The sequence below is a fragment of the Sceloporus undulatus genome, chromosome 9, assembly GCF_019175285.1.
Source record: "Sceloporus undulatus isolate JIND9_A2432 ecotype Alabama chromosome 9, SceUnd_v1.1, whole genome shotgun sequence".
NCBI lineage: Eukaryota > Metazoa > Chordata > Lepidosauria > Squamata > Phrynosomatidae > Sceloporus > Sceloporus undulatus.
This window is the reverse complement of record NC_056530.1, coordinates 23012713-23036758: the sequence shown is the minus strand read 5'-3', so window position 1 is coordinate 23036758 and position 24046 is coordinate 23012713. Positions and strand designations below refer to the sequence as shown.

Sequence of the window (24046 nt, the reverse complement as noted above, 5' to 3'; positions counted from 1 at the left end):
TCAAACCATGTCATATATATATATATATTAATAAGTAAAACAGTAAAAATTATGACTTTTGAGGAGATTCGTGACTAATTAAAACTTAACGAATAGAGGCGCTTGGGTGGGAAAAAAACAAGCCCCTGAGGGTCGACTCTGAGGAGAAAAAACAAACACGCCCCCCTCTCCACGACGTTTCAGGGCCCCTCGGGGGCGATGACCTCACTCGGCCCGCCCCTTTTGCCGCCCTCTCATTGGTCGGTCGGGAAAGAGGAGGCGGGGGAAAAAGCGAAAAGAGCAAGAGACGTTGGAGGCGGGACTTTAAAAAAGGGGTTTGCTATTGGGAGGTGTTTTTCCCTAAGAGCCCTCTCATTGGCCAATGGGGCGTTCGATCTCCAGTTAGCCAATGGGAGAAAGAGGGAGGAGGACAACACAGCCAACGAGAAGGGAGCAAGGGGGCGGGACCAGCGCTGAGTGCGTGCGTGCGTAATGACGTTGGCGTGCGTTGTGATGTCACCGCGCCGCCCTGAGGAGTCTATGTGAGAAGGGGGTCCTATGTATGTGTGTGCGCCGCTCTCTCCTTCGGCCGGAGCTGAGCCCGAGGGTCCGGTGAGTGAGGCCTCCAGGCGGGAGGGAAGGAAGGGAAAGCGGCCCCGAGGGGAACCGAGACGCCGCCTCCGCCTTTCCCCCTCTTCGGTGGGCCCTCAGGAGGAGAAGGGGCGCAGGTCCCGCCCACAAGGGGATGGGCTTAAGGAGAACACGCCCCTCGCCCCCTTCCTCCTCCCCCGCAGTCAGAGCCCCTTCCTCAGGTTTTGGGGCCTGGCTGGGAATTGGGGGTCTCCAGGAGGGAAAGGCCCCTTTCCTGCAGCCCACACTGCAGGAATGACCCACTTCCACGTCGCTTTAACTGCTGTGGAATCCTGGGAGTTGTAGTTTTGTCCTGTGGCACCGCAGCTCTCTTCCAGGGATGGCTGTGATTGAACGCCTCAGAGAAATCCCAGAGTTCCATAGCACTGAGCCCTGGCAGCGGTGAGGCCCAAAAGACATGGCCAAAAACAACCCACTGGCCTGGCTCAGTGCTAGGGAATCCTGGGCTTTGCAGTCTTTCCTGTGGCCCCACAACTCTCTGGAGGGAAGAGAGCATTGGCAGATAGGGCTGGTGGCAAAGAGCCCCCTGAGAGCCACCTGCTGCCAGTCAGTTGGAGGGTAAGGGCCTCGCTGGGCCCAGCTGCCCCCATTCCTCTGCAGAAGGTCTCCAGTTCAGCCTCACTATGGCCAGGTAGGGCTGGTGGTCAAAGAGTCCCACCCAAAGCCCTGGCCAGGAGAGATGGAGTATTGCCAGGTAAGGCTAGTAGTCATGTAGTAGTAAAAGCTTCTGTCTTCTGAAGCCCTGGCAAACCATTTGCTGCCAGGCACTGTGGCCCACATGGACCATGGGTCTGGAATGCAATAAGGTGCCTGGCTGCCCATACTTCTATGCAGAGGTATAGCCAGATAGGGCTAGTAGCATTGTCAAGCCATTGGCAGCACCGGTCTAGCTGGACTCCTGGGTCTAAGGCATCAGCTCATGTTTGTCTGCAGATGGTCCTGAGTTCATGTCAGTGGTATGGCCAGGTAAGGATACTAGTAAAGGCTCCCACCTGAAGCCCCATTAAGCCCTTTGCTGGCACCTGGCAGCACTGGTCTAGATGGACCAATGGGTTTGGAATACAGTAATGCAGCTACCCATATGCCTTTGCTGAAGGTCCCAGGCTCAGTCAGCCCAGTAGGGCTAGTTGGAAAGAATCAGAAGAGATGGAAGAGACTCCGGGAGCCATCCAGTCCAGCCCCATTCTTCCATGCAGGAGCACAGAACCAAAGCAGCCCAGCCTCTGTTTTCTAATCTCCAAAGAAGAATGGACAGCATAGGCCTAGAGAGATCAGGGGTCTGTCTGACTTGGTTACAGAACGATTTCCTATCTTTTGGTTCAGTTCTGCTCCCAAGTCCAGAGGCGGATGGTTGAGAGACGTGATGTGCATCCGTAGAATGGCAGCCTCTGCCATTTTCCTGCCATCTCAGCCAGCCCATAAAATCCTTTCTCTGTCTGTTTCCTTTTAGAAGTCCCAGCCCTGCTGGACCAAGCCAAAGGCCCGGGCAGGCCAGCCTTCTCCTAAAGCGCTGGTCTGCCGGTTGCCTCTGGAAATTTCCAGGCAGAGGAGGGCAGCCTTGTCAGTCTGTTGTAGCAAAAACAAGGGAACATCTTGTGACACCTGAAAGATTAACAGCTTCTGTTTGGGATAAGCTTTCAGGCATAGCAGCCCACTGCATCAGAGGCCACTGGAAGCCCAGAGTCCAGATGTGAGCCCAGCAGCATCTCCCACTTGCCTTCCCCAGCGACTGATCTATCCAGACACACTGCCAGGAAGAAAGCTGCTCTTGGCCCTCTTCAGAGTAGGCAGGTTTGGTCCAGTCTCTGGTTTGGAGTGGTCTAGCTAAGCCTGCGTCTTAGGCTGCAGATTCCTATCCCTCCATATTCAGAGGCAGTATGCATCGACCTATAAGCTACTGGCAATGGAGAGGATCCTCCTGGTCTAAATACAGTGGTACCTCGGGATACGAATTACCCAGCTTACGAATTTTTCGGGATACGAATAAATCCCATAGGGATTTATTGTTTCGGGTTACGAACGTTTTTTCGGGTTACGAAAAAACGCCGGCGCTGTTTTAAATGGAGCCGCGGCAGAGCCGCGGCTTTTTTTCCCATTAGCGCCTATGGCAATTCGGGTTACGAAGGTTTTCGGGTTACGAAATTAGCCGCGGAACGAATTAATTTCGTAACCCGAGGGAGCACTGTACCATATATAATAGTAATAGGGTTTATTTATTATCCACCTCTCCCCATGGATTGAAGTAGAGGAACAACAACAAGGAACAGATGAAGTCACCAGATCCTGTCTGGTCTTGGAAGATAAGCAGGGCCAGTCCTGCATAGTACTTGGGTTGGAGACAGTCAGTGAATATAGCTGTAGGCTGTATTTCAGAGGAGGGCCTTGGCAAAACCACCTCTGAAAATCCCTTGCCTAAGAAAACACTGTGCAATTCATGTGTCAACTCCATAATGGAGTCAGCTCCGTTCATGTTGACTCCATGTTGGCACCTGACTTGAAGGCCCAGAGAGACACACTGGGGAGGATGGACGGGGGGGGGGGGGGTTAGTTTCAGGCCCATCTTTCTGGGCTCCTGGAGCAGAGAAGTGATGGCTAAAGGAGCGTCCGATCAGATGCACTCTCCGTCCTTTGCATTGCTGCCCTCATCTCCTATTTTGAAACCTATTTAAAATTAGGTTTGTAGTTTTTATTCCTCTGAAACTAGACCATGAATAACTCCATCCAGTTCTTTCTGGCCTGAGGCTTGAGTATCCCTTTATATCCTAACCCTAGATGAATGTTTCTTCCTCTCCCCTCCCATCACTTGCATCATTGTGGACACCTTTGGCTGGAAATCAACACCTCCCTTTGGAGGTAACTCTTTTCTCCTTCAGTTTTCTCCTGGTCCCTTAAGCCCCAAGGCTTCCTGCTCTTAGCTGTCATCTTTCTTCCATTCACACATGTACTGCAGCTGGTTAAAAATAAATGACTCTAAATCAAGGCTCCCTTTCCCTGTCCTCTGTTTGGGGCATTAACTCAGTTATCCAGGGACTTTTCTCTGGCTCTTTACCTCAATCTTACTTCAGGAACTTTCCATGGTCACTTAACTTCCCCATCGCCACAAACAGCTTCCCTTGTCTTCTGCCAGAGTCACAGGTTTAAAGAGCTTGAGATAACCTCCAAGTTTTTGTCTCCACTCCTTTCTAGACCAAATTCTAGAGGTATCATTAAGATACCTCTGCCGTCCGTCCAAGGATCCTGTTTGGAAGGTGCTTCTTCTGTAGTCAGAATGTTCTTGTGAGTTTTGAAGGGAGTCTTCAAGAGGGAATAGAACAGATCTTATGACCAAGCTGTCTGAATAAATTGCATCTTCAGATTATTCCCTGGTGATCCATATCAATCAGCTTTTCTCTTTGCTCCACTAGAGATGCCCTCTTGGTTCCAAGACCTGTGGGCTTCACAGCCTTCAACAGTCATAGACAAATGGGGATTTGGGAAAAGGAGACTTTGGTCTTGACCTGGACTGTAATTCTTCAGATAGCAAAAAGAGAGAATTATTTGTCTCTTTACATCACAGAACTAGAGCTACTTTCCCTCTTGGATAACTTCCATGGCTGCTTATGCATTATAATGCTCTTCGTAGTACTAAAGAAGTCCCATCTTTGCTTCTCTTCCTTTCATAGCTCTTGTTTTAACTCAGCTGGGTTCTCTCTGTTCTCTTATCCCTTTTCTTTCAAAATAACCAAACCATTGTCACCCCTGATAACTAAGGCACTGGTTTATAGACAACATTTAAAGTTGGAAGCATGCTGTATTCTTGCTTTTACACATTTTCTACATAAAGCCATTTTGTCTAAGAATGACAATCCCTTGGAGGAACCTGGTCCACAGTTTGGAAGTTACTGTACAAACTATTTCTGCTGAGCATAGATTGGGATGTATGCTGGCAGTCACATTGTGGGAGCTTCTTGCCTTCTTTGTAGACTGAACCTTATGGTCCTCTCTTATTTGCCCCCCCCCCCTTCAGACTTCCTATCTTGTAGTTAATACCCTATAATTAGATTTGACAGGACAGAGATAACAGGATTGTGAGATTCCTTCATTCTTCTGCCTGTCTAGAAACTGGGATCAGAAACCTGATTGAGATTAAGAAACTTGGAAGAAGGCATCTATGTTACAGTAATTCTCCATATCACTAATAATGCAAACTCATAATCAGTGTCAAAGATGGTTGGAATGAAGCAAGAGCATGCCAGTAGCTTATTATATAGGTGAAAAACATGACCTGTTTAAATTGTGGTGTTATGTTAAAAGATGGCATGTGGCTCTTGAGTGTTAGTGACATGCATTCTTTCTGTTTTTACCCTTAAATTGGGGCAAATTGGTCTCATTCAAAACTCTCTGTGGCAAACTCCTCTAACCCTTTGTTTTAAAGGTGTGTATCTTTTAGCCTGCATGATGGCCCTACTGCTCTGGAGAAATAAATCGCACAACCCAGCTGAGATTTAAAATTCACTACATTCTGCAGTGTAGGGGGAATTGGGATGAGCGCATGAGGAAGCTGGAGCACTGATCCTCAGTCTGTCATCCCATCAGCCACTTTGCATCTGTTATGTGAATAATGGCAAGTGTGATAGGCCAAGATTAGCAGGTAATTTGGTCATCTGAGCCGCCTGTTCAGTTGCAAGACTCAGGGCTGAGGCTGTTTGCTTGCATGTGGTGCCATAGAGAGAACTAGCTGGTGTGTGATTTGGGCTGGGCTTGTACAGAGATTATCTGCTAACAGGGTAAGGCCTCTCAAGCTGCATCTCTGATAGAGTTTCCTCAAGCAACTTTGGCAAATCATCTCTTCATGGCAAGTTGTATTCCTTGGCTTCACTGTTTTTAAGGAACGTAAGCAGTGTTAGGGATCATCCTGGTGGCCCTATACTGTCCACATAGATTTTGTTCAACAATGAAAAAACATTTGCCTTCTTGAAGTTGAATTACTGCTCCCATTATACCTCGCTATTGGTCAAGCTGTCCAGGAATGATAGAAATTGGATTTTTGATGCTGCAGGTTCCCAAGGTTTGATTTTAAGACTAAGGCTAAACAGCTGATATTTTTCTCCAGAGAGTACCAACCTCTGTGAACTTGAGTTGATGCTGGTGGAATATTCCAGGGCCTTCTCTGCTTCTTACACTACATGTACACATTCCCCTCGGGAAGGGGCAGGGTAGACATTCCTCATTCCTGTAATGTTCACATGGACAAACAGTTCAGGGGACCTTGTTTTTCTTTTACTTTATAGAGTCTTGTTTTGTTTTCTCTTACACCTGACTCATTCCTTTATGTCAATTTCAGTGAAGCACATGCATAGTAAAGGGTTTGGAGAATTTCCATTCTGAGCCCAACTATCTTGTCTTCCACAAACCTACCCTTATCAAAAATGTTTTGACACAGAGACACAGTTTTGACAGGCTAGAAGCTTGAGTATGCACATCCCTAGATCTTCTGTTTGAAGGGTGACCTCCACCTGCCTTAGCAGGGTCAGCATTGGTTAGTACTTGGATGGGAGACCACCAAACAATACCAGGTGCTGTAGGACCTATTTCAGAGGAAGGAACTTGCAAAGTCTGAGGATTCCTTGCCTAAGAAAACCCTGTGAAATTGATCGAGTCATCATAGGTTGACAGGCAACTTGAAGGTACATAGACACATACGCTCCACCCGCTTCTGGAACTGGGACTCCAGTGTCAGTAGTCCTTAGTGTTCAGAGTAGCTTTATGGAGTCACTTGTGGTTCCTCAAGCGTCTTTCTGAATGAGGGTATCTGGAGGTGAACTGGAACATCCGCTTGCTTGTGTGCTTTACATGTCCAGTTTGTGACACTTGGCAGCCACCTTTTCCAGGTTTTGATTCTCCACTGAAACAGTCCTGGATGTTTCTGGATGGTGAGGTGAGGCAGATCCATAGGCTCCATCCTCTGCATCGCTCTGCTCCAGTGAAATTACTTGTGAGTGGAGCAGACTGTTTTAACTTCACACCTTTGGGCTGAAGAAAGGAAGATGACTGGCAGTGCCACCTCTGCTTCTTTGAGGAGGACATTTCTGCTGTGTACTTGACTCACTGGAATGATATACGATGTTCAGGCTTCTAGCTCTGGCTTGTTTATATCATTGGAACTTTTTTCCATCCTTGGGGCAAACTTCTAATTCCTAGTCTCAAAGTTTTAGGTTCTTTTATGGCACATCAATGAAAATGTCCGAATGTCAGGTTTTGCTGTCATCTTTTAAAACTTGGCAGGTTTCATAGCTGTGCTTGTCTAGCCCTGCTTGAGTAGGGCAAATGTATTGGTAGAGCCATGTCTTCAGATCTCACTTTCCAGTCTTCAGCTTTGCTTTCTTTCTCTTTGCTCCCAACCGTTGTTCCCTGTGCTTCTCATCTTTGCTTCCAGAGCAGTGTGTCCCTCACCCATGCTAGTGGCATGGATGGCCTTTCGTATGTTGTCTCCTGCATTTGAAGATATAATTAAGGGCAGCTGCCTGGTTTCTCCTGCAGACTTCTTCTGTCTGTTTTCTTTGAGGAATATGTTTGCTTCAGTTTAGCCCTAATTATAGTGTCCAGAGGACAGAGGGACCCAGACAGCTGTTTCCTCGGTTAAAAAAAAATACAGATGTGTATTCTCTGTGTATGTGTACAAGAGCTTTAATAGAAACATGACTTTAAGGGATGCTTTTTTTCCTCCTTCGTCAAAGATCCAGTGGCTGTTTAAATCTATGATACTCTGCAGAGGGCTGTAGCAGTAGAGAGACCCTCCTGGAAGCAATATTTTCCTTATTGATTCTTTCAGTTGCAGTGATGGGTTGGAGAATATTGGCTAAATTGACCAGTACCCTCATTCTCAACTTTCCAGTCACATCCTGACTGGATGAAGAAATAAAAAGTCTGGATTTATTTTGTTATTTGTCCTCCAGATATCGAGATCCATCCGTTTTAACTTCCATCTGACCTCTTCTGTGGCCTACCAAGCCTTATGAGTAATGACTTCAGGAGCTGTGTGTTTAGCTTGGAGGGGAGAAGATACAGAGGTGCCATCTTTAAATGTTTGGAGCCAACTTATTTTCTGTTGCTTCAGCAGCTGGAACATGAACCAGTGGATTCAAACTGGAAGAAAAGAGATTCTTCCTAAACATTAGGAATAACTTCTTGACTGCAAGAGCTGTTAGAGAGTGAAATAGAGGGTGGTGGACTCTCCATCTTTGACATTCTTTAAGTAGAGGTTGGATGGGCATCTTTCAAGACCGCTTTAGTTGCATGAGTGAAGGTTGGATTTGATGGCCCTTGGGTTCTCTTCCAACTCTAGGATTCTGTGATTCTAAATTGCTTAGATGCTTTTCAGACAATACTCTTTATTAGAGGGGGAAATGTCTGTGTTTTGTAGTATTCACAGTAGGCTATCAAACCTTATGCAATACAATAAAACATTAAACAATATCGTATGTATATGACCCTTGTTGTCCACTCCAGCTCTAAGAGTCTGTGATTCTAAGTTTCTGACTTCGAATAATCCCTTGTTACTGCATTATAAATACTGGATTTTTTCAGCACTGCATCTAGACTGCACAATAAATGCAGTTTGACACTGCTTTAACTGCCATGGCTTAATGCCATGGAATTCTGGGATTTGTAGTTATGTGAGTTATTTAGTCTTCTCTTTCATATTGCTTTAGTGCCTCAACAAACTGCAGATCCTACGATTCCATGGGCTAGAACCATGACATTAAAGCCTTATGTACTATGTTCCTAGTGTACATTTTTGGGGTGCAGAGGGATGGGATGTTAAGATTCTTATCCTTGACTTTCATTGTCTCTTACAAGGGGTCTGAAGCTGCCTGATAAAGAGGAGGAATTGCAAGAAACCCACGGAGATCCAGCTCTTTGCATCAACAAAGCCTGCCTTTCCATGCCATCCTGCGTGTCTGCTAGCAGGGAAATCAGCATTTTGATTTGTGCCCTTGTGGTGAACCCCAAGACTTGAAGTTGAAAACATGTGAGGGGATTTTCTCCCCCTGTGCCTCCCTTGACCCTCACGGTGGGCAAATTGTTGCTAACCATGATGTTCCGGGACCAGGTGGGCATCCTCACTGGCTGGTTCAAAGGCTGGAATGAATGCGAGCAGACAGTGGCTCTGCTCTCCCTCCTCAAACGCATCTCTCGCACCCAAGCCCGCTTTCTGCAGCTGTGCCTGGAGCACTCACTGGCAGACTGTACCGAAATCCATGTTTTGGAAGCTGAGGCCAACAATGCAGGTAAGCCAACATTTAGCTTCCTGGAGTCTAAGGCTAACATTCTCATGCCTGGGAGATTAGATGCCAAAATTCTGTTCATAAGGCAATGATTATTGGGTCTCTGTCAGAAATTCTTGCAGGCTCAGATTAAATTTTTCTCTAGTCCAACAGTCCCTTTCTAACTGGCTAGTCACATGCCTCCGGAAGAATCCACAAACAGGGCAGGAAGGCAGTAGCAGTCCTTACGCATCCCCATACAAAAGAAAAAAGACTCCAGGACTCGAGTGTTTGCCACAATAATCTCACAAACAACCATTCCATGAGTGGTGGTGAACAGGAGTGAGAATAAAAAACATCTGGCTGTGGCCCTATAACCAAACATAGGCATGACTTCTTCCATGGAGATCTGCTGGGGATCTGCTGTGGGACATAGCAAATGCTTCTCTCATCCCCACACTATCCACCAGCCATGGGATGGCTGTTCAGGGAGGGTATTGCAGCAAAGTTGTGAGTCCAGCATGAGGATTTTGGTCATTACAAGGGCGGAAGAGAATACCAAGAGCTGCAACAACCGAAAGAAAAAGACATACATAGGCATAAGGTGGACTTACTCTTGTTTATTTCAGGATGTTGGTCCAAGAGTGTATAAAGCATATACATTGACAGAGATTACTATGTGGCATCTGTCTCCTCTCAGTTAGCCACTAATAAGGCCCAAGTGTCCTCACAAGTTCAATCGGATCTCACTAATCTGTGTGAACTCCATACCATTCAGTTAACCTCTGTTCCCCTCACAGCCCCCTCTGTCAAGCTGCCATCCCTACTTTTAGGGCTGACAGCACCTTGTTTCTCCATTTTTCCTGAAACAAAAAAAAATGCAACCTCTTAACTCTCTAACTAGAGCAAAGCCCAGAAGTCAGAGGGATGGGGCAGACAAATATGGATCTGATGGGGATTTTCAGAACCAGCTCTCTTAAAGCCAAGAGAGCTGTGTGGAGGTTTGAACATGATGAAATAAATGCCTTTTTGATCTGACTTTAAAGGCCTTGCAGTTTACTGCTCTTATTTGTCCAAAAAGAACTACTAATGCCAGTCCAATGATAAAGGCAGTGGTCAAACAAAGCTAGGCTGAAGCTCTGTTGGTTTGTAAGCTTGAGTCAGGGATCAGTCTCTTCTTTAGTTGCTGGTATTACTCTGTGAAACATCAGGTGTAATAAACAGCGCCAGATTGTCCTATTGCATCTTAAAGTGCAGCACTATAGAAAAATAAATAAACGTGTTCATCTTTAAGATGCCGCTGGTTCTTTTGTCTGCTGCTGTAGTCTAACAGCAACTTCTGTGGGACTCCTTGCCATGTATAGCACCATGTAAACACTTCCCAAACTGTGAAGGATGACTTGGTGTGAGGGACCAGCTTCAGTGTAGAGAGTCCTCATGAATCACCTTTAAATTCTTGTTTGGCCTTCAAGGATACTAGACACCTCTCTGACCCCACTTTCTCTGTTCCTCTCCCTCCTTCTGACAGCTGTCATCAGTCAGTGGCACCAAGAGTCAAAAGAAAAGGTGGTTTCCCTACTCTTATCCCACCTGCCTCTTCTCCAGCCTGGCAACACAGATGCAAAGTCAGAGTACATGAAGCTCTTGCAGAAGGTGCTGGCTTACTCCATCGAGAGCAACGGCTTCATAGAGGAGAGCAGGCAGCTCCTCTCTTATGCCCTCATCCACCCGGCGACTACGCTGGACGACCGCAACTCCCTGGCCCTCTGGCTCAACCACCTCGAAGAACACCTTTCCAGCAGCTACTCCAGCCAAGGAAGGGGACGACCTGACACGGCCTATCACTCGCGCCAAGGCTCCGACGAGTGGCAAGGGCCAGTGGACACAGGCCTGGGAGACCTGGGACATGGCTGGCAGGAGAAGCCACCGCGGGAAAATGGTCACATGTCCTTCCACCCTTCTGGCTCCGTGCCGTCAGCTATCAACAGCATTGGGAGCAGCACAAACACAGGTGCGTTAGGTTGGGCTGTTGAGTTGGCATTGTTCAAGGCCCAATTTCTTAGGAAGCTCAAGGAAGATTGGATGGGAGCTTTACAAGGAGAAATCCCTCCTTGTAAAGGAAAAAAAATTCTGGTGGATTTTGCTCTATTAATGACGTTTTCTGAAGCATGGCTTGCTTGTAGGAAACCGGGTGCTATACACATGTGGTTATACACTAGCCTCTTGCACCCAGTCTGAAAGCATCCATGTTCAGGCAGCTGCCAAGCCACGTGGGATTGCTGCTGAATTGAAATAGGGGGCGACAGGTGACCAGGCAGTGTGTCTCATCCCCCTGCAGTTTGCCAGAGAAAGAGGCAGAGGAATGATGTACCTCTTGCCCCCATAACAGACTGCAGGGGAAAAGAGGCAATCTTCAGTGTCCCTCCACCTCTCTTTTCACAGCCATTTAACAGTCTTGGGTGCTGGTGGGTGGGTGTGTGGGGGCGTGATTTGTGTCTGTGGAGTGAATATGTTCTGCACATGCTAACTAGGCTCACAGGTAATGTTTTCTTGTTCAGAAATCCTTTTTGTTGTCCTGAGTGGGACAAACTCATGGTCTAGTCTTTATAGTAAGTTTCTAAAATATAACTAATCAATTTATAATACATTCTCTTATCCTGGGGTCTTAACTTGTCAGGTAGAAATTTTCTTTGTGAAGAATGGGATCCATCCTGTTGATTATTTCATGACATGAGCCTCAAGTTGTCCTCAGCAGATCCTAACCCTCTCTCTCTCTGGTTGCAGCATTCCCCTGCCAAATCCACCCCAGCCCTCTGAAGCGCTCCATGTCCCTCATCCCCACCAGCCAGCAGGTCCCCGGCGAGTGGATGAGCGTGGACGAAATGGGTGTCCGGCCATCCTTCATCTCCGGCGGAGAGCATGCGCCCCTTTCTCCCCAGAGCAGTGTGGCCTCTTCAGGCAGCGAGCAGACAGAGGAACAGTCTGGTAGTCGCAACACCTTTCAGGAGGACGGAAGTGGCATGAAAGGTATTGCAGAGGTTAAACAAGAGCGGCTGGAAAGGGAGGCTGCTTCCCATGTTGTATTTAGATATTGGTACAGACAGTGAATGGTAGCTACTGAATCAAGTGCCACCTGCCTGACTTGGGGTGGCCTCAAGATTGTGTTCAGCTGTGTTTTGACTTAATTTGGATTTTTGAAACATTTCACTTCTCTTGCCTGTCTCGAGATGCCCAGGCCTTGGGATATGAAGTATGTTTATGAAGTTGTAGTAGTGGAATGGAATGGAATAGGATCCAAAAAGATGCAAATTATGAGCCTTGCTTATTGTAAAAGATGTCTGAACCGCCTGACCTCTCCTTCCAGATGTACCCTCCTGGCTGAAGAGCCTTCGCCTCCACAAATATGCAGCTCTTTTTTCCCAAATGACCTACGAAGAGATGATGACACTCACAGAGCAGCATCTGGAATCTCAGGTACTCAAGGAGCTCCAGTTTTAACTGCTCTCCTTTGCAAACTAAGGACTCGGCTGGGGCAGGCCATTGCAATATGCCTAGTATTGATGTTGTGCTGCTGACTTTTGATGTTGTGGAACGACTCATAGCAGGGACTCTGTTTCCTCTTTTGTTTTGTTTTTTCTTTTGTCATGCATGCCTTCACCTATTTATTTATTTATTTATTTGTATTTAACTTTTTCCTGAATGAGGCTCAAAGCGGCTTGCGATATACATTAAAACAAAACATCTAAAGCAATATGGAGTACAAAAAAGCATTAAACCACACATCCAAATAAATCATTACTTTTAAGGCATTAACCATTAAGACACTAAAAATACATGCTACCTATTAACACATGGCACACCCAAATGTGAATCACTTTAACCTGGTCAGCCAAGGCTTCTGAAAGCCTATTTAAATAAGAAGGTCTTTGCCTCCCAGTGAAAAGGCTGCAGAGAGTGGACAGACTGAACCTTCTTTGTCAGGGAGTTCCAAAGCTTAGGAGCAGCCACTGAGAAAGCCCTCACCAGCCAAGTCTGAGAGGTTGGAGGGTAGAGAGAAAGTCCTCCCCTGAAGATCGTTAGACTTGAGCAGGCTTATATGGGGAGATATGGGCTTTCTGATAGTCTGGACCTGAGCTATCTGGATTTTGAAACTGCCATGTCCTCCCCAGATCTACCCTATCAAAAAGGAAAACTGAGAATGTACATGCCTTTGTATGGCAGAGCTCAGTCATGGTTGCACAACAGTATGGGGAAAGTGTGCCCCCCCAACTCTTGGTCTCCCCATACTCCCTAGACTATCAATTTCCTGGTCAGAAAAAAAAGTGAACCGTGTCTGCAGTTCATCTTTTAAATAGGTGAAGCCCTCACCCTTCATGCTGTTTAACATCAGAAAACCCCTATTTTTCCCCCTAACAATTTCGGTTTTCTAATTTTTTTGGCAATCCATGTAGCCCTTGAAGGGTCCTAGTTCAGAAGATTGGTTCCAGGGCACTAATTGGCTCTCTCTGTCAGAGGTGTCATGAGCAAGTGTGGCTGTTCTGTAGCAGAGGCAACATCTTTGCATGCCTTGTATTCTTGGAGGAAGTGGTTGTCTGTAAATGAGTGGGAAGCTGATACCTCACAGGAGTATTTGTCACCTCTCTTTCTCTACCCCATCCACTTCTTCTCTTTAGAATGTGACCAAAGGAGCAAGGCACAAAATTGCCCTCAGTATCCAGAAGCTGCGGGAAAGGCAAAGTGTCCTAAAGTCTCTGGAGAAGGTAAGAGAACCCTGTAAAGGAGCTTTTGTAGAGGCATTGCTGCTGAAAGGCTAAACCTAGGCCTCTGGAGCTCTTTGTTTAGAAGAGGGGTGGATAAAGGGCAGCCCATGAGCCACATGTGACCCCCTGGCATCTGTTAGCTCCAACTGTTAGCTGCAAAATTTGATTCAAAAAGCAGTTGTAACTTCAGCAACAGCCAGTTTTACATAGTTCTGATAAAGAAAGTACCCCCTCCTATACACCCTGTGGAATCCACCACTTGGATTAATTCTACAATGATGTCGTTCGTCCCTATTCACCCCAAATGTCCCTCCTATGCCTGCCTATTTTAAAATTTAAATTATGACTTGCTTTTTTTAGGTTTATCTATTTTAAATATTTAATTAATTTAAATTGGAATTTTATGGTTGTATTTTAGTTAAGGGATGAGGAATGGAATTTTAGTTTGCATATGTTAAGTGTTGTTTAGGTATTTTATGTAATTGCTTAGGTAAATTAGGTAACCGCATTGATCCTTTGGAAAGGAGGTATATAAATAAAAAATATTAATATTACTGTCCCAGGCTCTCCATTAATTTATCATCTTGAACTTGAGTGCAAGGTTCCATTTTCCAACTCACCAGTCGCTCTTAAAACCTTTTGGAGTTGGGTTTTAAGAGGCAGAAGAGAATTCTTGGGTTGTTAATTCAGCCTGTATGGTCTCCAGTGGAGGCTCTCTTGTGTTTGCCTGGCTTAGGGAATTATCGAAAATACAAATTATCTGAACTGTAGCCTAGCAGGAAGTTGCCAAAAGAGGAAAGGTGCCAGAAGGACATAGCTGATGGTGGAGTACTATTTTGCATGTATGCAGAATCCCAGTCCCACATCCAGAAAGGGGCTATCACAAGACACCCACATTCAAGCATATTCTGTCTCTCTCTTTCTTCTCCCCCAACCTTTGCATTCTTCTTTTTTTGGTAGGACATCCTGGAAGGTGGTAATTTGTGGAATGCTCTCCAGGAGCTGCAGCAAATCATCATCACCCCCATCAAAGCCTTCCACGCCCTGCAGGCCATGGCAGCATCGAAGGAGAGCCAGCAACTGGCAGCTGAACAGCAGCAGCACGGAGCTCCTGCGCTGGGCCTGGAGAAAAGCAGCAGTGGTCCTGAGGACAAGGAACCGACCCCAGACACTTTCCCACCTGCAACAGGCTCCCCTTGTGATGGAGAGTCAGGGGCAGCACCAATTGCTGAAGGAGACATCCCAGGGCAATTCACCCGGGTGATGGGCAAAGGTAAGGCCTTGGGGTTGAGCTCATGCCTGAAACAGCCTGGTTTTGTTGTCCATGGGACATTTCTTTCAACAGTAGCAATCCCCTTCTTTATATCTTGTTGTGATATGCCTACAAGTTGACTGACTTATGGCAACTCTCTCATAGAGTTGTCTTGGCAAGCTTTCTCCAGAGGGGGTTTGCCATTGCCTGCCTCTGAGGCAGAGAGAAGGTGACTTCTCAAAGTAGGTTTCCATGGCTGAGAGAGGATTTCAACTCCTTTCACCCAGAGTCCTAATGTAGCACTGAAATCACTATACCTCACTGACTCCAACATAATGACCATGGTGGCCAATCCTTGTACATTCACAAGGCAGAAGTGTAGGATTGGCACACTCCCTAGAGTGAGAAGCCTGGGAAATGCGCACCCAGTAGCTGGAGCTTGTTGCTACTTCTGCTGCTGCCCTGGAACTGCTTGGCCAGGCTGTGGAGGTGATCAGGACATTCATTAGATGAGGGCAATTTAGGTCTCTTTCTTCTTCCTCTGTATGTAAGAGCTCTCACTGAAAGGTTACAGATGGACCCAATGCCCATTATGGAAGGGAGGAAGTTGTAGAACAGGGGTGGGGAAAATGCAGCCCACGGGACCCCATTTTGCAGTTTCCACAGCCCCCAGCAATTTAAAATGTGTACCCCCAAATCACTAAAACTAGCTCAAAACTGCCACCAAGCATGATAATTTTGTCCTCAGAACTGCTTAAGACCCCTAAGTAGGTCAAAAGTGCTATCACACACTTAAACCTGTTGATTTGGCCCTGGGGGTGGGGAACTGGGATAAAAGATGCCCCCCCATTCTCTCTGCAGTTGCACACACCCCTGTGGCAGAGTAAGATCTTTGTGGAGTAGGAATAATCCATTCTTCAAGGGAATGCCACGTTCTTAAAACATCTTAAGGGCTCTGATTTCTCCCACTCACTAGGCACAATTGCATAACCATCTTCCCTATTACTTTTCCTGCAGTGTGTACGCAGTTGCTGGTCTCACGGCCGGATGAGGAGAACATCACTAGTTATCTGCAGCTGATAGAGAAGTGCCTGATGCATGAGGTAGGTGTGAGTTTGAATTTGCCAAAGGGTTAATGCTCTGAGAATGCAGAGGATTCTTTCCTCTACTATCATGGCTACCAATGTCTTGTGTCCTGTCTCTCCAGGCATTCACAGAGACACAGAAGAAGAGGCTCTTGTCTTGGAAGCAGCAGGTGCTGAAGTTACTCCGGACCTTTCCAAGGAAGGCTGTGCTAGACATGCAAGGCTACCGCCCACAGAAAGGGTGAGTCTCTGGGAGCAAAGACTTTTAAGCTCAGAGGTTTGGTGACATTGCATGTGTGTGTGTGTGTCTACCTGCATTTTAAGTGAAAGCTAAAGAATACTTGCTGAAGGGAATCAAACCCAAATACTCTCAGAGCTCTCTCAGAAGTCATCAGTTAAAACTCACAACAGAACTGGAACATTATTGATTAACCACACAAATGGCTTTTTTCATTTGTTTAATTTTTATCCTGAAGAGAAACATATCACTTCAGTCTGGATCCTACAAAACATCTCTTTGTGGGTGGTGAAGTATGTACATTTTAAGTTTCTGAACAGTTTCAAAGAGACATTTATTGGTTGATACAACCTATTCAAAACTGAAGACCAGAATTAAAATACCCACACAGCCACAAAAACTCATTGGATGTCCTAGGCAGGTCACATTCTCTCAGACTAAGAGAAAGGCAAAGGCAAACTGTTGGGGAGGAAATCTTGCCAATAAAACCAAATGAGAGTTACCATAAATGGAGTTGACTTCAAGGCACATAACAGCAACAAATAAATGGACAACCTAGTTTAGGTGGCAGAATTTTCAGCACAAAATGCTTAATAATAATAATAATAATAATAATAATAATAATAATAATAATAATAGGATTTATTTATATGCCGCCCAATCACTGAGAATCCGGGCGGCTTACAACAGAGGGGATAATAGACAGTTCCCTGCCCTCAGGCTTACAATCTAAAAAGACACAACACAAAAGGAGAAGGGGATGGGGGGGGGGGGGGTCATGTCCAGCATTCCTCTCTCTCTCTGAGGCCTGGACCAAGGCAGATGGACTGGAGGGATGGCTCTTTTTCTTAATCAAGGCCAGGCCCGATGGCGTTGGGTCTGTTCTTTCACTCCCTCTAAGGCCAGAAGATAACAATTGGAAGGAGGGAGGGGAGGGCTCTTCCTCTTCAGGCCCGATGGAGTTGGGCCTGTCCTTTTCTTGTGTTTTAATATTGTACTAGTTTAATTCTGCTTTAATGCTCACTTTTGTATGCTTTTAATTGCATTGTTCTTTTAATTTGTATGCCACTTTGTTTCCCAATTTTTTGGGGGGGTGGGGAGGAGGAGGAGGAGAATAGCAGCAGCAAGCAAGACTATCAGTATCTCACAAGTATAGTTTACAAATGGATCTCTTTTTCCTCCTCTCCTGGTACTTTTCTAGATGGGCCTTTGGTTCCAACTCTCTCCCCATAGCTGGATCTGTGGGGGTAGGGGTGGCACGCAGAGGACAGCGGCAGTTCCAGATGCCCCCCCGCGCCATCCCTCCAAGTCGCCTGGGGATCCTGAGTCCTGCGGGGATTGCAGGGGTCTCCCCTCGGCATGCACTCGCCAGCCCAAACCTGGGGAACCAAGGACGGCAAGTAAGAAAGCCCATGTTGAAGTTTTTAAAAATATTGGGAGTTTCAAGCTGAACATTCAGGGGCATCATACAATTTTCGTAGTGATTTTACAGCTTAGAGAGGGGAAGCTGTGGAGTGTTGGTCAGGTAAGGTGGAACTGGGGGTTCAATAGAGATCAGACATTTTAGGGGTATCAGAGAGGAAGGCAACATTATGGAGGCTTGAGTTGGAGTGAAGATGAGTAAAAGCAGAATAAGTGAGCCTTTGGAGAAAGGAATATGGCAACCTGCCATGAGTTGTCAGGATAGCGTAGGGTGAAATGTTGTGGTTGCTATCATCAAACTGTTCTAGGCAAAGAGTTGCTATGCATTCCTTCTTGGTGCTTCTGGTGTTATGTTGACTTAAGTGGCTTCTCAGGTTGTGGTTACCAGGCATATATGTTTTCCCTAGAAAGTTAGAGACCTTAAAACAACCCTCTTCATGGTATCACTGCAATGTGACAGTGCATGTCCATTTCTGGAAGGACAGGCAGTGCATTATTGAAATCTTCCCTTCTGTTGTGTGCTCCCAATGCAAAAAAACCCTGAGGGCCTTCAAAGGATGTTTTGGCTTTCCTGTTTGTCTCCTATTTAAATTATTCATCTCTTTTCCCTAAGAACCTGTGGTTTGCCAATCCTGGAGGCAGCAACAGCATGCCTGGTCAGAGCCGCAGTTCTGTCCAGCGGACTCATTCACTACCCGTCCACACGTCCCCTCAGGCCATCCTCATGTTCCCACAGGGTAAGCAAGCCAACGTCTTCATATTATTAACTGTATCTGTGTATATGTTTTCAAAGAAATAGCCTTGTTAGTCTGTTATAGCACAAAAAGGAAAATGGAGCAGGAGAGTGTATCTAATGGCACCTTTAAGACTGACTAATTTATTTTAGCTTGAGCTTCCGTGGATATCAGTCCATTACTTCAGATGTCCTGACAGAGTGATATTAAAGCCACAAATTTGTAAGCATAGTTATTGTGCATGTGCATATGTGTAAGGAGAGAGATTTGTCATTTATGTTGTCTGATAGATTATGGCGAACCTATGACACATGTGCCAGAGATGGTATTCCGGGTCCTCTCTGTGGGCACACATGCTGTCGCCATAGCACAGAGTGCACCAGAGTTTCTTACTAGAAAGCCAGAGGGACGTGGCACTTTGCAATAAATGGTGTCTGGGTTGCAGTTTGGGCACTCAGTCTGTAAAAGGTTCACCATCATTGGATTATGGGAACCAGCCTAGGATAATGGCTTGAACATTAGACTACAACTCTGGAGACCAGGGTTCAATTCCCAGTTCAGCCATAAAAACCACTGGGTGGCCATGGGCAAGTCACATGTTCTAGCCATAGAGAATGGCAAAGGCAAACCTCCTCTAAACAGATCTTGCCAAGAAAAACCCATGATTGGTTCACCTTAGGTTCTCCATATGTTGGAAAAAGATTTAAAGGAGCACAGCAACAGCAGTAGATGATAGGTAGATTATAGATAGCAGACCATCATATGGTGGTGATGATTTTAATATCCTGCCTTTTCCCTTTCCTCCTGAGTAATCGGTCCTCAGCGCCTGCTAAAGAAAAATGGTTTTCATTACCAAATGGATAGCAAGGAGGGCACCAGTCTAACCTCTTTAGGAGGGGAGCTCCAGAGTACCTATGAGCAGAAAATGGCAGCCTTCTTGCCCTACTCCCCCCCGGCACACACGCGCACACACAGCGTCATCCTAAAACATCGCTGCAGTGCACCATTCTGAGAAAGGCTAGGATAGGGCCTTACTGGAACTAGGGATGCCCCTGAGCCTCACAGAGGAGGAGTCCTTTCAGTCTTCCTAGCACTTTCTCAGATACAGCAGAGATTATGGAATGGATTGAGTAAGGACTGCATACAGTGGACTTTCCTGTGACCTTTCCCTCTCACCTTCAGATTGCCAGCTCCCTGGGACAGATCTGGAGATCAACCCCACGCTGGAGTCCCTGTGCCTCAGCATGACAGAGCATGCGCTGGGCGGTAAGGAACCTGGCTTAAGTTTGACCACACCCACAGGTCTTAAAAAGTGTTGCACATCATTACATTCCTTGCAAAGTGATCCAAAAATAGACACACACAAAACTTTTCCAGTCAGCCGTAAGTTTCTACAAAAACATTTCATTTGACAATCAGAATCTAAATGTCAGATTTTGTCAAACCTGATTCATAAATGCTAGGACAACAAAACAACAACCCTTAAATTTTTTCAGGGGAGGTACCCAAAGACGTTGACAGATTGGGTCCAAAAACCTTCCTACCATCTTTGCCTTGGTCTTATTAGGTAACAAAACCAGATTTGATGGCCCTGTAATCAGATGTGATTTTGCATGACACAAACATTTTAAATGGTAATATAGATTAAGAGATGGAAGATGAGGTTTTTTAAAGAAGGTCCAATATACTGTATAATAAATACAGTTGCCTCTCCATATCCATGGCTCTGCATCCATGGATTGAACAATCCACATCCTTGTGGTCTTTTTGCACAGTTCCCAAACACTTATCCAAGGACTTTTCTGTAGCCTAGATTGGTAGAGGTGGCACATAATGTGTTCCTTAGTTGACTTACTCTACCCGCTATCCATCATGGCAGGGTCAAGAGCCTGTAGGACACTAAAGCCTCTGGGTGTTGTAGAAAATCACAATTAGCCACCCCTCCCTATCAAATTCTAGCCTTCCTTTTTTAGTCCACCTGCTTTGTTCCATCTCACCTTCTCTTGCTCTCTCTCTCTCTTTCTGCAGATGGCACCGACAAAACTTCCACCATTTGAAAGAAGCTGGATCTGCTCATGTTCCTGAGAAGCTTTAGGGTGGCTGTTTATTTTTTTCCTCCTCCTCCTCTTGTTTCCCCTTTCCCCCTCAGGACTTGTCGCTGTGGGGGTGGGTGAACCACTTGTCCCCCTGCCCCCCTCCCCGAAACCACCTTCAGCATTCCCTAGCAGATGGAGGGAACAGGGGACAAAAAGCTTGTCACTACAATCTTACCATCTTATTGTGTTCTAATATTTTTCTACTTTTTATTATTATTATTGTTATTATTATAACTTCAGCTATTGGTTTAATATTTTGATGTACATGGGAGTTGGCAGATTTTTCTCCCAGACGTTTAACTTGCCGAGGGCAGGAGAAGGCTGAATTTGGGCCATGTAATTATTCCCTTTCCTCTTCATGGTTTTTTCCTCTCCCCTTTCTTTCTCTTTCCTCACTTTTCCCCAGCCTTCTGTGCCCCGACCCACCTCTTCCTTTCCTCCTTTTATTTTTTTTGTGAGGAAGGAAGGAAGGGGGAGCCAAGGCGATGAGCAGAAGGCCAGGTATTCACATGGGAGGGAAAGACTTGGCATTGTTGGCAAAGGTGCCATCACTGCCTAGTTAAAGGGGAGCATGCAAAAGCTAGTTTGGTTTGAGGCTTACTCAACTGCTAGCCGTCTTTCCCTGGTATTTTAGGAGAAGTGGGGAGCAGGGGGGATACAGGTAACTGACAATGTTTAAAAGAAGTGCCTCTAATATTTCCTCCTACCAAAAGCAGTTGGCAAGGGGCAGATTAAACGGGGGGGGGGGGGGTAGTGGGTGGCCTACATTAGCAGGTGTCGACTCGGCTTCATTTCTTATTCTCAGTGAAGCGTTGCTTGTGGAAAGCCCCTCGGAAGGCCTGGAGAGGAGAAGCTGACGGGTGATAGGGTGGGGAGCAAGATGTGGACCCTAGCAGCCAACCCCTAGTAGTGAGGATGTGACTTTTTAACTCCTTAGGTTGCTGCCTTTTGAGTCGGGAGAGTTTTCCGTGTAGTTTTGTTGAAGCAGTTCCAAGTGAGTGTTTTTAGGGATCTGTCAGCAGTTTGGGGTTCAGGAGCAAATGTTCTCAGTTGAGCTGGTTTAGGATTCCTTGTATAGATGCAAGATTCTTTTCTGTTCACCCCAGTAATGGCAAGATTTGGGGGGGGAGGGAGGTTTGCAGAAGACTGGCATAAGATAAGCAGTTCTGTGGTGAATCTTGAAAGCTGAGTCATGAATTTTCTACAGTTCTTTAGCAAAGGTGGGTTTTTTTTGGGGGGGTGCACAGTTGACTGTCTGTCTTCCTTAACATTAGGGGGTGTGGGGCATACAGACAGACTGGACCCAGCAAAGTCTGACTTCCATGAGGTTGACCCCTACAGGAATTTCAGTCCAGCTTACAGTGGTGTCTTTGAGCATTTGGGCTTTGTGGCGATAATGAATTGGCAGGCGCAACCTGGTGTCCTGGGTAAGAAGAATCCAATGAACAGACACTGGGGGACCAAGTGATTACCCATCGCCTTTTAACAGGGAGGGAAGGGGAGACATCCCACACCCAATATGGATCCATGTAGGGCAAGGGAAAAAAAACATTTGCGGGCATTTGCTTTTAAACCAAACACTACAGGTGGGTGGGGGCATAAATGCTTGGTTCTAGCATCTTCCCCTTCTTCCAAATCCTAGAGCAAGTATTTGGGATATCATTCTGTAACTCCTAGTTTTCATGTAACTTTAACTCAGTGGTTCCCATACTTTGGTCTTCCAGGTTGTGTTGGACTTCATCTTCCAGATGCCCCGGCCAGGTTGGTCAGGAATTCTGGGTGCCAAAGTTTGGGAACCGCTGTTTTAACTATGAAAGGAAGAAGAGGGGGCAACGCAGCTTTCATTTAACCACACTTATTTCCCCCCCCTTCTTTTCTTTTTTTTAACATGAGGCCAACCCAGAAACCATGCAGTCTTGAACAAAGCATGGACCGGGCCTTTTGACACCAGAAATCCAGGATTGATGCTGGTGTTGAGGGACCTCTATGAAGTTCAAAGCGGTCGCCAAACTGGGGTACCAAAGCTTGTCAGGTTTTCTGTAAGAGGCTAGATGGAGAGAGGATTGCTGGGTCTTTCTTACCTCTGAATCTACTTAGTGTGCATGTGTGTCTGTGTGCGTGTGTGTTTGTACACAATCTTGTGCATGTGAGCGCTCTTCCTCAGCCGCTGTCTTCACATGATGGGTAATTCTGACCTTGGCAAGCTGTTAGGTACAGAGGAATTTTCTTCTCCTTTTTCCTCCTCCTCCTCCTCCTGTTCTTCCTTCCAGAACTGTTTTAAATATAAAGGCCTTTTCCAAAGTATATACTGAACAGTAGCATCCAAAAAAATACAGAAAAAGAACACAAAAAAAGTATACAAAAAATACAAACACACAAAAAAAATTATCCAGGACAGAAGACCAGAGAGAACTATTTCTAAGAGAAAAAAGAAAAGTAGAGATACAAGGTTCCTGTTTCAGATAGAAATGTTATTTTAGATACATTTTATTATGAATAACTTTTGTTATGACTATGGCTGGTAACCATGAATACGTTATTTAAAAAAAAAACACAAAATGTTTTACAAAAATAATAATAATAATAATAATTCCAGATTCTGACTTTAGATCGCTTTGTTGGACTCCTTTGCTGCTCCCCCCCCCCCTTTTTTCCCCCCAGTTTTGTTTTTGTTTTTGCTTTGTAAAAGGCATACAGAATTTAAGTATTAGCCCTTTTTTATTAATCTCTATGATAAAGCTGTGCTTATTTTGTATTAATTTCTTTTTGGACCTTTGTTTTTTCCTTTGTTGCGGGTGTGGGGTTTGACACACAACTGAATTTCCTTGGAGGGTGGCAGTGGGAAAATCGAGGTGATACCTGGAATGTGTTCACTGAAGTGAAGTATCACTAACTTGATGGTAATTCTTTGAAAAGGACTGAACAACAAACACAGTGTCCCCATAACTGACCTGCCCACAAGTTGCTGCCTAGGCATTTACGGATGTTGGACACCGTAAGCCAAACCAGAGCTTTAGAAAAGTTATTCTTGGACTACAACTTGGTTACATGGACATTGGCCAGATGATTCAGGGAGTTACAGTCCAAAAATGTACACTTCCATGCTCTGAACCTAACCATGTCTCTGGAACATGACCTCTACCTTTTCCATTGGACTTATCTAAAAGAACCTTGCAGTGGATTGCATCCATCTCTGGAGGAAGAATGGTTGAATTGGTTAGACCAGGAGTGGACAGGGATACACATACACACCCACCCCAAAAAATCTCCCACACACTCCAGCAAGACCAGATAATCAGTTTCTTCTTCAGTCCTTCTCAAAATGGTGACAGGAAGTAATACGTCTTTTGGAGCATTTTTGCATAATTTTCACATGTTTGGGAGCACCAAAATGCTTTATTATTTAGGATGTTGCCTCCTGCTGACCATGGGGAAGTTAATATTTTTGGACACAAGCTCCCAGAATCCTCCAGCCACCCAAAAGAAAAGGTGAGCTCTGGCAGACCCTTTCACGTTACACTTTCTCAGTGCTATCCTATTCTGCTTTTAAGTGCCGTGGATGCATCCTATTAAATTCTGGGAT

The 24046-nt window shown here is 45.7% G+C and overlaps 1 protein-coding gene across 1 annotated transcript; it reads left to right on the top strand.

Moving 5' to 3' along the window:
- The first annotated feature begins 459 nt into the window (after nucleotides 1-459).
- SAMD4B (sterile alpha motif domain containing 4B) lies at nucleotides 460-23222 on the top strand. Its single transcript, XM_042439462.1, has 13 exons — nucleotides 460-591; nucleotides 8470-8900; nucleotides 10405-10887; nucleotides 11661-11903; nucleotides 12241-12350; nucleotides 13550-13636; nucleotides 14597-14909; nucleotides 15906-15991; nucleotides 16096-16214; nucleotides 17413-17611; nucleotides 18247-18370; nucleotides 19550-19633; nucleotides 20396-23222. The coding sequence occupies exons 2-13, from the start codon at nucleotides 8705-8707 to the stop codon at nucleotides 20422-20424; spliced, it is 2073 nt and encodes a 690-aa protein (XP_042295396.1). The 5' UTR covers nucleotides 460-591; nucleotides 8470-8704; the 3' UTR covers nucleotides 20425-23222.
- Nucleotides 23223-24046: the final 824 nt, after the last annotated feature.